Below are 15,791 nucleotides of genomic sequence, written 5' to 3'. Positions count from 1 at the left end.
TAGTACTATTTTAGTTATTTTATGCTGTTAACTATTAACAAATAGCTCTGTTGTTTGCAGAAATTTGAAAAAATGGAGACACAGATTACCCCCTTGGCGAAAAATAGCTGAAGAGAGTGAAGAAACCAAAACAGAGAATGAAGGAGAGGAAGAATGCTTCAAAGAACATAATACAGATACAGAAATCAACACATGCAGTCCAGAAAGAAAAGATGATAACAAAGAAAATGAAGAATCACTTGTTTCCTCAGAATTATCCTCTTCTACCTTTTCTCTTGATGATAGCTATCCAGCTTATTTAGAAGATAATACTCAGTGTAGATTTAATGGAACTTTATATAAAATGTCATTTGTAGTGAACACAGGAAGCTTTATGTACAAGTATAGAGCACTGCAGAGAGCCAGAGAGGTAAGTTATATTGAAATTACATTAGATATCTGGCAAAATTTGTTATACCTTACATCTAGTACAGTGGTGTCCAAAGTTTAAGGCAAACTACATTTTTACATGTATATAAAAAAATTTTCATGACAACAGCCAAATGTGGACATAAATGTATCGCCAGAATACTAATAAATTATATTGCACCAAACGTGTGTTATAAATTTAGAACAAATTAAATTGCAATAGTTTTTGGCAAAAATTACAAATTTCCAAAGGATGTGGTTAAGGAATTAATGTACAGTGCTTACAGAAAAGTATGTGGAGAGACATTTCAGTACAGAATATGTCCACCCTGAACTGTGATGCAGCTCTCTCAAGAACTCCTGAATCACTTGTGATTCAGGAGTTCTTGAGGCAAATTGGCCCACTCACTCTCTCTCTCTCTCTCTCTCTCTTTTCAGAGCAAATTAAACAAAAATAATAAAACAAACAAGGATAAAACCTTATTTGTTTTCTTGAGGGGGAATTTCAAGCAACAGTTCATCTCCCTATTGTGTCCCAAATGTGTTCTATAGGGTTGGGATCTAGGGAGCGTGCTGGCTACTCAATTCAATTAATATCCTTGGTTTCCAGAAGTATCACCACTGCTCAATGTGATGCGGCTTTGTTATCAATAAAAATGAAATCTTCGCTTACAGTACCACAAAATAATTGAACATGACATTGAATATCGTTCACTGCAATATCATTCACCAGTCATAGTCCCTTTTTTCCAGCATTTGTAGCTCGGTGCATCCATTAAACATAATACCTCCACACATCATCACCCCAACAGTACTGTATCTATCCTTTTTCAAGAACATTCTCACAATGGTAAGCAATACCACTTTCATGCCAGATCACAGAGGAAAGTGTCTTGTCCAATGTTTATGTTTACAACATCACTGAAAATGTGCTCTACAGTGAGCTGTGGATAAAGGGATACAAATTACAGACCTTCTGGCATATAGGCCTACTTGTCAGAGATGTCTTGCACAGTTTGTTGAGATATCCACATACCTGTGCTTGAAAGGAGCTGACTTGCAAGCTGACCCGCTGTGGTGCATTGATTATGTTTTGCTGTTATAATCAAAAATATGTCTTCATGCTCTGTGGTAGAGCGAGGGCAACCTTATAGCAAACATCTGGAACACATTCCAATGGTTTTAAACACTGCCCAGAGCCTGAATACAATGCTATGTGAGATTCCAAACTCTCTGACAATATCAATAATTCTGCAGCCTTCTTCAAGCTTTCCAGTAATTCTACCCCTTGTGAAATCATCTAGTAATGTCTTTGAGACATTACAAGACATCCAAGTTTGCAACTTTATTCCTTCATGAAAAGAGCTTCCTTCAAACACAATTTGCTTAGCACAGCCTTTTGCTTTTGATCCTATTGAGTGCTACCATGTGATCCTTTGAACACAATTAGAAAATTTTAACATGGACTTGTTTTCAATTCGAAATTGTCAGCTATACAAATTGTTACAAGCTGATTCGTCTGAATTTGCAGTAATCTTCAAGACAATCCTTAAGTTTTAGATGCCAGTGTAAAATTACATTAATTATTAATTTTATTTCATGAATATTTCAGGTAAGTAGTATACATTTTAATCCTTTTTGCTTATGACTGCATTATTTTTGGTGAGAGTGAAATCAGTTATGTGGACCTTTTCCTTGACCTTAAACAAGCTTTATGGATTCTTTTCACTAAGAAAAATATTAACTTTGTAGGTCTGATGATAATTTTCATCACACCTATAAAAATCATAGCACTGAGTTACAATTTTGAGTTACAAGTTTTTGAGCATCCTATATAATAACAGGGCATTCATTTTCTCATTCATGTTTGCTGATTTCATTTTTATCATTGTCATTTACAACATGGCTATAGGCATACACAAAGTTCATCGAGGACAGAGAAAAATGCTTGAAGTGCATTGAAATTATTTTTATGAAAGCCTGAGAAATTGTTAAAAAAAAAAAAAAAAAAAAAAAAAATGGGGAAACATCACTTGTATCAGCTTGGTTTATTTTATGTGACTCCCATACATAAAAGGTTATGAATCTCTTATACATCTCCCACTCTAATACTGTGAATGAGCTGAGGTTAGATAACTTGGACCTTTGAAAATATGGAATATGTGTATGCTACCTCACATTAAGCAGAATTATGGTCTCACAATGGACAATGCACATTGTCTATCACCTGCACAAACATCCTTGCTGTAATGAAATTCAAACCCATAGCTTGTTGACTGGAGAGCAGAGATAATATCCACTTGGCTGATCAAGGTGGCAAATTGTTGCATTATTAACAAATCCCAATAATTTGAAATCTTGTGATTTGTAATAATTAACAAGCTTCTGACTTGCCGATGAAACAGATGTGATGCTAAAGAGTAAGATACTAATCAAAACCATCAAACTCAAGTGGAACTGCACCTTCATAAGCAGACAATCAGTATGATGCTTAAATTTTTAATTACTTTATCATCAGATGGCTAAGTTTTCAATATTGTGTTTAGAAAATAAATTGAGGATATATTCTTCACAATCTTTGGCTCTCTCTTGTGCTTATCAAACTCATCACATACAGTGAATGTTATTCATATTGTTTAATTAACTCTATATATTTAAAATATCGCTGAATTGAAGCCTCTTGGCTCTTTATCTTTATTTTAAATAATCTGTTGGTGCACTTTCTTGGCAATTCATATAGCAGAGTATATGTAAGTTTCTTACCATCTTGCTATTATTCAGGTCTACCTACACACTGATGAGACCTCAAAAAAGGTTGAAACCGGTCTGGGTAGTGACCTTCTCTCATAATGTAGAACAGTAATACATCTCCTAGGAGCTGTTGTTTTACATTATGGGTAAATACCAAGAATAGTGTTCGGATCTTGCTCCACCTTTGCAATGAGTTACCCTGGCATTGTACTACCAGGTGTTGGCTTAAGCTTGGACTTGCCGAACTTTATATAGTTTCTATATTCGGCGTGAAACTCTTAGATCAGATATCTATCTTTGAGTTTCTTATTCGGCTTTGAAATAATGGGGGATTTAATATCCCCTTAATTTAAATAATTTTTACATCGCTCAATTGAAGCCTCTTGGCTCTTTATCTTTATTTTAAATAATCCATTGGTATATCTTCTTGGCAATTTGTATAGCAGAGTATATGTAAGTTTCTGTTCACTACCATCTTGGTATTATTCAGGTCTACCTACACACTGATGAGACCTCAAAAAAGGTCAAAACCGGTCTGGGTAGTGACCTTCTCTCATAATGTAGAACAGTAATACATCTCCTAGGAGCTGTTGTTTTACATTATGGGTAAATACCAAGAATAGTGATCGAAGCTTGCTCCACCTTTGCAATGAGTTGCCCTGGTATTATACTACCAGGTATTGGCTTACGCTTGGACTCGCCGAACTTTATATAGTTTCTATATTCGGCATGAAACGCTTAGATCAGATGTCTATCTTTGAGTTTCTTATTCGGCTTTGAAATAATGTGGGATTTAATATCCCCTTAATTTAAATAATTTTTACGTCACCAAATTGAAGCCTCTTGGCTCTTTATCTTTATTTTAAATAAAAAGTTTCTTTTTTTTAATATCAACCTCACTTATGAAAGGTAATAAATCTTTCATGGTTGAGACTAGATAATCTGGAAATCCTACATTCATGTCACTTCAAGTCTCTCCAGTAAGTAGAGTGGTGGTCTCATAGCAAGTGATAAAAATCATCTAATACCTAAAGACATGCCACAGTGGAATTCATACCCACGGCCTGTAGGCTAGAGAGTGAAGATAATATTCAAATAACCACAGCTGGAAAAAGAAACAAATTCTACTAAGATGTGAAGTCATTAACTCTGGATTTTGAATCATATCAGATTCATAGCAGAGTGCTAACTATTAATTACACTTGTTCATATACAGCCCTTGTTTTCAGGTATTTTAACACATATTATACAAGTCAAACTTCTTTAATAAAACATTCATTTTTGAAAGCTAGAGTGTGAATAGTAATGTCTTTCAAGAGCATCTGTTTGGTCTGCTTTGTAAAGAAGTTATACATATTAATCCAAGATTTGCAGTAATTTTATATTCTTTCCATCATGTATTAGGCTTGCACCATCACTAACAATATATGGTAAATTTTCAGTAATTCTGAAAATTAAGTAATAAGAGTAATTCAGCCTGGATCATAAAAATATCTTCATGTGAGAAGAAAGGCAAAGGTATGGTTGCATACAATTACTCTAGTATTAGAACAGAAAAACATTAGGTTTTTGATTGTGCAGCATCAGCATGTATTAAACAGAAGCGATGTTTTGTCACTAATTAGACACAACAGAGTTATAGATATCAACATCTTATATGCCAGGTCTCCAATATTGACAAATTTTATTTCCTCTGGATCTTTTTTTTTTCCTGCCATCAAACATCTGTCCTGCTAATCCTTCCTCTATTGTTCTGTTGAAGTGATCACATATCATCTCAGATTAGCTTGGCTCGAACATTTTTGAAAGCTAATGTCAGGTTCATTTCTAACATCAGTTTCACTATAATTCTACCACTGAAACAATTTGTTCATTTCCCTAATTTTCCTTAGAACTTCCATATCTCTGATTTTTAATTGTTAATCAAATGTTTCATTTCTATTGCAGCATTCAGATCATAAGTTAAAAATGATGTTGAATGCTATTATTTGTTTTAGCTAATTTTTCACTTATTCCATATAGGCTACATATACACTGCTTGGAAAGAGGTCAATGGATACCTCAATGGGCAAGGTGCATCATGCCATGTAATGAGTCGTGTTTGTAACTGGTATATGTTGTTTCCAAGTCAGTGCAATTGTGTCCAGGTGAAATGACTGTGAGAAAGGAACTGATGGAGTTTGAAAGAGATGTTGTGATTGGATACCATGTTGCAGGTCTATCTGTTTGGGTGATTGTTGACCTGAATAGCCTAATTTGTCAACAGAGGTCTGACACGTCGATGCAGAGTTCCAGGCATCAACTGGAATGTGAATCTGCACAAAAACAATCAGAACCAAGGCTCCCAATGGTAGAAACCACAATATGCAAACCCTACATTACCCAAACCAAGATGCAGAGTCATCTTCAGTGATTCAAAAAGCATGTTCGGTGGGATGTGGAAACTTGGACAGCTGTGTTATGGAACTACAAATCATGTGACACCCTCTACTGAGCAGATGCCCAATGAACATCTACCAGAGTGTACAACTCCACTATGAAATTCAGAAGTGTCAGTGTGATGGTATGGTCCTGTTTTTCCTGGTTGGTGTCAGACCTCTATTGTGCCACGAACATTGAACTCCAAGAGATTTCTGAACATTGTGATGCTTCCTACTTTGTGGCATTTCTTCAGAACTGACCATTGTCTCTTTCAGCAAGACAATACACCATGTCATAAGACTGCTGTAACTGCATGGTTTGTGGACAAAATGTTCCCACACGTGACTGGCCTCCACAGAGCCCTGATCTCAACCCTATTGAACATCTGAGATGAACTGGAGCATCAGGTGAAGTCAAGGAACATCCACCCCACAACAGTCCTTGACCTCATTACATGCCTACAGAAAGAATGATCCAAAATTCCCATTGATCACTATCATACGCCTGTGGAAAAGTATGCCCATAGGATTGCAGTCATCACAGCGAAAGGAGGTGCTACATCCTATTAAGGTGGGCACCATGGCTGTTTGTTCCTCACACTATGATGTCCATTGGCTTCTTTCCAAGCAATGTATGTATTCAACCGGCTCCTCACTCTAGCAGCTTTGCTTTTCTGTTATCTATATTCAAATTTTTGAATTTGTCTTCACTTCTACTTGAAATGTGCTGCTTATTCTATAGGTTTTCCATTGAAAATGCACTTGATGTTTTCCATGTTCTTGCCTGTTTTTATGTTTATGTCATTACTTGTCATGCCAAATTTGTTGCACCATTTTAGTTAATCCTGAAAATTAGTAGATGTAGTTAGAAGCATAAAATCATCTGCATAAAGAACTGAGTTTTGATATCTCTGATTTTAATATCGCTTTCCTTTGTTAGTGCACCCTTACTCCTCACTACATCATGCCCTTTCTGTCTTATTTACACTGTATAATTAGTGCTTTGAACAGTCTCTTGGCACATTAGATATGCCTTTTCCAGATCTATAAAAGTTAATTACAGATCTTTGTTATATTCCCATGATTTCTTGACTATTTGTCTTAAAGTAAAATATTTTCTTCAATGATTCATATTTCAGTGATTTCTTCAGTGATTCATATTTTGCCTAAACCCAGGTTGTTCTTTCCCAAGTTTCAACAGCTGAGGTGTGCATAAATTTTTTACATGGAATACTCCGTAATTCTCATGTTTTATTTTCTTATTTATAGATGAGTACCAGTTATCTGTAATTCAACTTTCTGGCCAGGTTGCTGAACTGAGTGTAACTACTGTAAAATTTTTATACCTCCAAATTTTAACATTTATTGAATATCATTCATTTCAGCTCACTTTTCTACCTCCCATAATTGAAATGTTCTCATGACTATGTACCTCCTGGATATTTTCTACCACTACTCTCTCTCATTTATCTCACCAAGAGATTTCCGAACATTGTGATGCTTCCTACTTTGTGGCATTACTTCAGAACTGACCATTGTCTCTTTCAGCAAGACAGTATTGAATATTTTTTTGAAAGAGTTACTACAGACATTTGCGATATCCCTTATCAGCAGTTTTTATATCAACTTTACAAATCTCCAGTTGCTTTTGTGATATGCTTTCTCCATTTCTATGCTTTTTTTTCTATACTCTCTCAAATGTTCTAGCAACTTCCTATTTGTTTAGCTACACATGACAGCTTTCTTACATTTTTCTGTAACTCCATAGCTCAGTTGATAATGACAATGCTCTTTCTTTGGTTGGAAAGACCTATAACAGTTCTTCACCAAGAAGTGAAGAACTGTTATAGGAGCATTTCATCTGAATGTGTGTAAGCTTCAGGCTCACATAGAGGTAGCTAGTTTTTTTTCTCCTAGAAACCAAGTTTTCCATCCTACTAAACTGGCAAACCAGTCAGAACAGATAAACTGAACAGACATAATACACTGGTCTCTTGTCTTAGTCGCTTCATTATTAGATTTAATGGAATTTATTTATTTGTATGGGTCCCCATCCCTTTAGAAGGAGGAGAGAGGTTGCGCCATCCTAATGAGGGATTAGATATATATTTTATGATTGTAAACCTGTGTGTGTGTGTGTGTGTGTGTGTGTGTGTGTGTGTGTGTGTGTGTGTGTGTGTGTGTGTGTGTGTGTGTGTGTGTGTGTGTGTGTGTGTGAGTGAACAGATGCCATTGATGCCATCTGTTCATGCCTCGAATCTTTCTCAGGACTGTCATATCAAAACAGAACAGAACTAGCCCTGTTCTGTTCTGAGTGTCGAAAAACCCAAGTTCCAGGTGGGAAAAAAACCTGGAACTTGGGTTTATTGGGAAATGAAAAAATTCCATTAAATTCTATTTAATGGGATGAATGAATACACCACAGAAAAATAATTAAAAACAGGTTTAATCAATCCTGTATTTTGTTTCAGTCACTGAGTCATCATCAGGGATATGATATTAAAATTGTAAAAACATGCAAAACAATAAATGGAAAAAAAGTTAGCCTGAAAGCCTCAAGTCCTATTAGAAGCCCCCTCAGTGGTTTCAGTTGGTTAGCCTTAGCTGTTGGGCAGGACCTAAGAATTGAAGTTTCCCAAATCTTGTGAAGTTTGACACAGCCATATTTATTGAAATTCAGTTGGTTTTGTTATATGTGCTTTGACTAAAAAAGAAAAACTGATGAATCATCATCAAATTCCTGACATGTACCCTCAAGGGGGGTGTACAGGATATGATAGTACTATATGAAAAATTTACATCATTACTAACTTCCTATCTACAATTTTCCTCCAAATCAGTCTGTTACTTGTCAAGACTCCAACATTATCAGATCTTATATTTCTATCGTCTAAGGCACTTTGTACCGTATCAATCCACCTATATCTTGGTCTTCCTCTGGGTCGTTTTCCTGCCAACCTGGCAGAGAACACTTGTTTTGCTAATCTTTCCTCGCCCATTCTGTTTAAGTGACCATACCACCTGAGATTAGCTCTGCTAACGCATTCCTGGATGCCGACAATGTCAAGTTCTTTCCTAATATCCTCGTTTTTTATATAATATAGGCATTGATGCCAACTGTTCACGCCTCTAATCTTTCTCAGGACTGTCATATCTACAGTCTCTAGTCTTTGGTCAAGTGTTTTACTTCTGACCCAGCTCTCAGATCCATAAGTTAAAACTGATTTGAACACTGTCTTGTATACAGCTAATTTAGTGTTCTGACTAATTTCTCTCTTATTCCATTTGAATTTATTCAATTGACTGCCTACCATACCAGCTTTGTTAATTCTGTTGTCTATTTCCATATTTAATTTACCATCTTCACTAAAAATCGTGCCTAAATAGCTGAAATGTTTTACTTGTTCCACAGGTTCTGCGTTCAAAACACAGTTGACATTTTCAACGATTTTACCTATTTTCATTGTCTTTTTATTGCTGACCTTCATACCATATCTATTACACCAGTTATTCAATTTAGTCAGGGAATCTTTCAAACTTGTAGCGGATTTATTTAGAAGTATAACATCGTCTGCATAAAGCAAAGAGCTGACATTAACATCTCCAGTTCTGATATCATGTTTAATACCACTTTCCTTCGTAATGTGATCCATATAGATATACAGAGGGGATAATGTACATCCTTGTCTCACACCAGATTTAACATTAAACCATTTTCCTGTATTTCCTTCAATTCTAACTGCTGACTTGCAACTCAAATAAAGACTAAGTATTGCTTGATATAATGTCCCATTGACACTATATAACTGTAGTGTATTGAATAGCTTCTCTCTTGGCACGTTGTCGTATGCCTTTTCCAAATCGACAAAACTTAAATACAGACCTCTGTTATATTCCCATGCTTTCTCGACTATTTGTCGTAAATTGAAGATCTGATCCTGACAGCCTCTATTTGGCCTGAATCCAGCTTGTTCTTCACCAAGCTTTTCTTCCACAATTCTTCTTAACTGTTTCTCAAGTATACTGGCATAAATCTTGTCCAGAACACTCAGTAGGGAAATACCTCTGTAATTCTCACATTCAGTTTTATTTCCCTTTTTATATATGGGTACTATTAGATCTTTACTCCAATCATCAGGAATTCGTTCCTCTGTACAGGCTTTCTGAACTATGCAGTGCAGCCACTGTAAGACTTTTATACCACCACCATACTTCAGCATTTCTGGTCGAATATCATCTACTCCTGCTGCCTTTGATGGATTTTTCTACTTCAACTATGGATATTGTATTCCTGACTGCCTGTAGAGTGTTTTTTTACCACTGTGCTATCACTGCTTGTTTCATTTAGCAATTTTTCAAAGTAATTATTCCATACTTCAAGGATATCTTTTTCTCCCGTTTTCATGTCACCTTTATCATCTCTAACTCCTTTTACAGCATTCTTTCCTCCATTTCTAAGCTTCTTCGGCAACCTCAAGAATATCTTACCACCTTCTTGATATTTATTTTCTATGTTCCTTCCAGTCCTCCCATGACTTTTGTTTAGCTAGTTTTACACAGTATTTAGCTTTCATACATTTATCTCTGTATTTCTCTAAGAGCACAAGCTGACTTATTTGCCAGGAACTTTTGATATGCTTTCTTCTTTTCCTTCACTGCCTCTTTAACTTCCTGTGTCCACCATGGAGTTCTGATTTTTCTATCCTTGCAGACAACCTCACCACATGCCTCTCTGGCTGAATTAATCAGGGTTTTCTTCAAGATTTGTCACTGAATTTTGCAAGGTTTGGTTCTTGTTCTCAAACTCTTTCATTTTTTCTTCAATAATCTTTGTGTATTTTAGTCTACAGTTCACATCTGGGGTGCTTAAGGGTCAAAGCTGTATAACTGAGAAACCTCCACATAGCCTTGAAAGGAATGCAGAGAACCGACCAGGACTTCTGACCTAATATCCAATCCTCACCTTCTCGTGGTGCAACCCTGTTAGGTATCTACCTGGATACTGAATGAATGAGGATGGGCTGGCAATTTGGAATTTAGCCGACCAAATTGTATTCTTATTGGCTTAAACCAATATACTGATGAACCAAGAAAGGCCATATTATTGCCATTGTAATTTTTATGACACTGATTGCTTTTAGCATTACATCAAACTCATAAAACTATACAGGTGCAAATAATGTTAAAACACTGAAAAGTTGTTGCACTCTTTGAAATCATATACCAAGTTTGCAAAACGCTGACATTAATAATTAATCAAGTCCCACTCTGATATCCTGGGTTGTTCAGGATGAAGGGAAAAAATTAGATTTTGGAAAACTTAAAAATACAGTCTACTCTCATTATAGAGCCTGCTTGGCTTAGTCAGCTTTAACATAGCCTTTTGGTTGGAAAGCCTGGGTTCAAATCTCATCTACGTGAAGAACCTTTATCGGGACTTTCTATTGAAGGTGAGTTGGCCAGTTTTGTACAGAAATGGCAGAATATTTCATCCTGCAAAACAAGTAAACTGGCCAGAAGAACATGCATAACTGACAGGATTAACTGAAAACCTACTGAATGCTCTGATAGCAGTTTTGCAAGAAGCAAAATTACTTGGTCAAGACAAACCATTGAGCCTACAGTGCAAGGGAAAATAGAAACTCTCATTAATAGCAAACTTGAAGAGACTACAAAAATATTTTCTTACAATAGCAGATGGTTTGCTATAGTTAATATCCTTTAGAATAGCACTGTGTCCATGGATGTTTTGATAGTTTGTTATAGTGAGAATATGTTATAATGGTGCTTCTGTAGTAAAAGCTGCCTGCATTTTTGGGGTCACTTAAACTCAGAAATTTTGGATTTTTTCCATTTGTCATATACCAAACATGGGATTTAATGTCATTTTTTAACTTACAAAACATATAGAGCTGCTAAAATGTTTCCTTGCGTCAGTTTTCTTCTTTAAAAAATACTCATTTTATAAGTAGCAAAACATTCAGGCATGTCATTTGTAAATTAAAAAACATTAAATTCCAATTACTATTAACCAAGTTTGTTTGTCATAAGTTAGAGTACATATATTTATAACGTTGGACCAATTTTTTTTTTTTATTCTGAAATATGTGAATACACCTCAAGGAGAATACTATTCTTTGCCATTCACTGATGTCAAAGTTTAAAAAAAAAATTGTAATTTTGCAAGAAAATAAATGCAAAATTTAAACTCCAACTTTATATACTTATATGTGCTCTTTCCAACCTCTCTTTTTCACTGTCCCACAGATCTTTGGGATAATGTCAGGAGAGTTTACACGTCCTGGATCAATTGGACGTGATTTTTGAGGAACTCTTTCACTTTTTTTTTTGAAGTGTGACATGGTGCGAGATCCTATTTGAAGATGAGTTCTTTGTGTTTCTGGATCTGTGGGACCACTCTTTTCTTCAGCATTTTTATGTATTGGTCACTTTTCATCATACTGTTAACATGCACAAGTGATCCTGGACCATCATATACAAAACAACCTCAGAACACCTTTTAGCTGGACACAACACTATTTAGGAGCTTGTTGATTGTGGACAGAAGAAGTCTTCTCAGCCACTGATTTGCGAACATAGGGTACTCGCTCTCCTTGGACAAAGAAATGGCTAAGAATATGACCTTCTTCCACTTCTCAACAGTCCAATCTTTGTATACTTTTGCCCACTGGAGCCTCTTTTTCTGCATAGCCTTCGTCAACATTTGCTTCTTTTTTGGTCTGTGGGCAGTCTTCCCTGCTTCCAGCAATCTTCGACATACTGTAATGTCAAAAACATTAATCCCCATAGCTGCCAAGTCACTATTAAGTCTGCAGCAGACAATATTGGCTGATTCATTTTGCTTTTCCTAACTAATATATAAATTAAACAATTTTGAGTAAGTGGAGTTTTTTGCCCACATTTTCCTTTGCTCTCAGGAGAAAAGGTACCTTTTCTCCTGACAGCAAAGTGTTTTTGAAACACTGCTAGTATCAGCTTGTTTACACTATTAAAACATGCAGCAATCAACCAAAAATAGTGAAGAAAAAAACAAAAACGAAAATATAAACCAAAATTATTGTGAACTGAAACAAAAACCAAATGACAAGGTGCCAAGAGAGAAGCTATTCAAAAGGATCCACTGACACCAAAACATATGGTGTCAGTGGATCATTATATCAAGCAATACTTAGTCTTTATTTGAGTTGCAAGTCAGCAGTTAGAATTGAAGGAAGTACAGGAAGATGGTTTAATGTTAAATCTGGTGTTAGGCAAATATGTACATTATCACCTCTGTTATGGATTATGTTATGAAGGAAAGTGGTATTAAATTAAACCTGATATCAAAATTGGAGATATTAATGTCAGCTCCTTGCTTTATGCAGATGATGTTATACTTCTTAATAAATCCACTACAAGTCTACAAGATTCCCTGACTAAATTGAATAACTGTTGTGATAGATATGGTATGAAGGTCAGCAATAACAAGACAAAGATAATGAAAATAGGCACAAGCATTGAAAATATCAGCTGCATTGTGAATGGAGAACCTATGGGACAAGTAAAACATTTCAGCTACTTAGGCACAATTTTTAGTGAAGATAGCAAATTAAATATGGAAATAGACAACAGAATCAACAAAGCTGGTATGGTAGGAAGTCAAGTGAATAAATTTATATGGAATAAGAGAGAAATTAATCGTAACACTAAATTAGCTATATACAAAACAATGTTCAAACCAATTTTAACTTATGGATCTGAGTCAGAAGTAAAACACTTGACCAAAGACTAGAGACCACAGATATGAGAGTCCTGGAAAGATTAGGGGCATGGACAGATGGCATCAATGGCAATATCATATTAAAATCGAGGATATTAGGAAAGAACTTGACATTGTCAGCATCCAGGAATGCATTAGCAGAGCTAATCTCAGGTGGTATGGTCACTTAAACAGAATGGGTGAGGAAAGATTAGCCAAACAAGTGTTCTCTGCCAGGTTGGCAGGAAAAAGACCCAGAGGAATACCAAGATATAGGTGGATTGATATGGTAAAAAGTACCTTAAAAGATAGATATATAAATATAAGATCTGACAATGTTGTAGCTTTGACAGGTAACAGTTTGATTTGGCAGAAAATTGTAGGTAGGAAGTTAGTAATGATGTAAATTTTTCATGTAGTACTATCATATCCTGTAAATGTCAGGAATTTGATGATGATGATGACAAAAACCAAACCAAAACCTTGAGAAAAATTCAGCTTGTTTGGATTAATTTGTTCACTACTGTAACTGTCATCTCAGAACCAATCCCAAAAATTTTGAGAAAATGTAAACTGCAACCTTGAACCTGTCTACCTTCTCTGTCAAACTGTTCACCTTATTACCATCCACCAAGGATAAACTTTTACTACTATCTCTCACAGGAATTTAGCAAGTGCATTGTGAATACTATCTCACATATTATGAAAAAACTGGATATCCAGTTGAGAGGAAACTTCAAATTTATGGCTTCAACCTGAATCTTCTGATCAAAGCCATAAATTTGAACAGTTATTTAAAGAACTCTGAGGCTCTTTTGCATCATCACCCAAATCTAAATAATAACAAATTGTATTTCTTTACTTAAAGTGTGAGAGACCAACACTTTCTACCATAAGTAATGTCCTATTATCATTTCTAACTTGTACCATGAATGTGAAATTCATTTATTCGTTCCCTTTTGACCTTGTCACACTTCCCTGAGAATGGTGTTATTTTGATATTTATTATCATTAAACTGTTTTTTAATGTATTTACAGGTTTATTTATGAAAATAATATGATGACTTTTGTTTTATTTCTAAAAGTTTGTCAACATTTTAAAAAAATGTTAGGAAAAATAGTATTATTATAAAAAGTTGGAAGCTTGTGGACCCTTGAAGATTGCAGTTAGCAATGCTTTTAAAGATCAAACTGTAAGAGCTGATCAAATTGGAAAATTGATAAATATTAGGCTAATTTGCAAAATGCATAAACACTTATAGGCGGAATCTAATGAAATTTGATATTCGAAATCTTTTTTACGAAAATTTGTCATACAATTCCAATTTTTGTTTAATGCAGATTACATTTCAATCATTGTGCAAGTGCATTGTGAACCTCTGGAAGCCATGGGATGAAGACAATTAAGTAGTTTCGCTTAAAAGAAGATAGTGTGAGGAATCGTTTTAGGGAGAGGGTGTTAGAGAGGATTTCGGATGGACAAGATTGGTGGAAACATAATTCAAAAGTAATCCTGAGCTGTGCAATCAAGGTGCTTGGTGAGACATCTGGAAAGATTAGAAAGCAGAAGGAGGGTTGGTGGTGGAATAATAATGTACAAGTGGCAGTGACAGCTAAGAGGAAGGCAAAGCAGAAGTGGGATGAGTCAAGAGTGGAAGAGGACAGAGAGGTATACAGAGAGAGAAAGCAAGAAGCCAAGAGAGTTGTGGCAAAGGTCATGGCATATCAAGATCTGTATGATCAATTAGAAACAAAGGAAGGACAGAGAAAAATTTACCAACTTTTTTTCTAATGTAGAAATGTAGAAATAAAGCAGCAAAGGACATCTTATGTGAGGCGGATCAAAGACGCTGAAGGGAGAGTATTATGGAGGGATGTGGACATAAGAAACAGATGGAGAATATACTTTGAGGGTCTTTTGAATGAGGAAAAATGCAAGGACTCACAGAGAAGATGGGATGGTGCAGAACATCAGTAGAGTGGAAGTGATGGAGGCTATGAAGAGGATGAGGAATGGAAAATCGGTGGGCCCTGACAGGATTCCAGTGGAGGTATAGAAGGCACTGGGGGAAGAGGGAATTGACCTGCTGTGGGACCTATTCATGAAAATTTGCCAACAGGAAAATATAACTGAGGAATGGAGGGAGAGTACTCTTGTCCCCATCTACAAGGGTAAAGGGGATGCACAAGACTGTAAAAATTACAGAGGAATAAAGTTGATGTCCCACACAATGAAAATCCTAGAAAGGGTTCTTGATGGAAGATTGAGGAAGGAAGTGGAGATTGCAAAGGAACAATTTGGCTTCATGCCTGGTAGATCAACAACAGATGCTATCTTTGGGTTACAGCAGATGATGGAAAAGTTTCGAGAGAAACAAAGGGAGCTACATCTGGCATTTATTGATCTTGAGAAAGCATACGATAGAGTGCCAAGGCAAGAAGTCTGGAGGTGT

General features: G+C 35.8%; 1 protein-coding gene across 4 annotated transcripts in view; it reads left to right on the top strand.

Moving 5' to 3' along the window:
• The window catches only part of LOC150094143 (paired amphipathic helix protein Sin3a-like), a 382,913-nt gene that overhangs the window by 358,032 nt on the left and 9,090 nt on the right, over positions 1-15,791 (top strand). For all 4 annotated transcript variants that reach the window (XM_090411964.1, XM_090411965.1, XM_090411962.1 and 1 more), the window contains exon 21: positions 61-409. In XM_090411964.1, coding sequence (XP_090268090.1) covers positions 61-409 — 349 coding nt within the window. The remainder of the gene's footprint in view (positions 1-60; positions 410-15,791) is intronic.

This window comes from Typopeltis vanoorti, chromosome 22, assembly GCF_054136105.1.
Source record: "Typopeltis vanoorti isolate ZY-2024b chromosome 22, IOZ_Tvanoo_1.0, whole genome shotgun sequence".
Taxonomy (NCBI): domain Eukaryota; kingdom Metazoa; phylum Arthropoda; class Arachnida; order Uropygi; family Thelyphonidae; genus Typopeltis; species Typopeltis vanoorti.
This window is presented reverse-complemented; position numbering and strand designations above follow the sequence as displayed.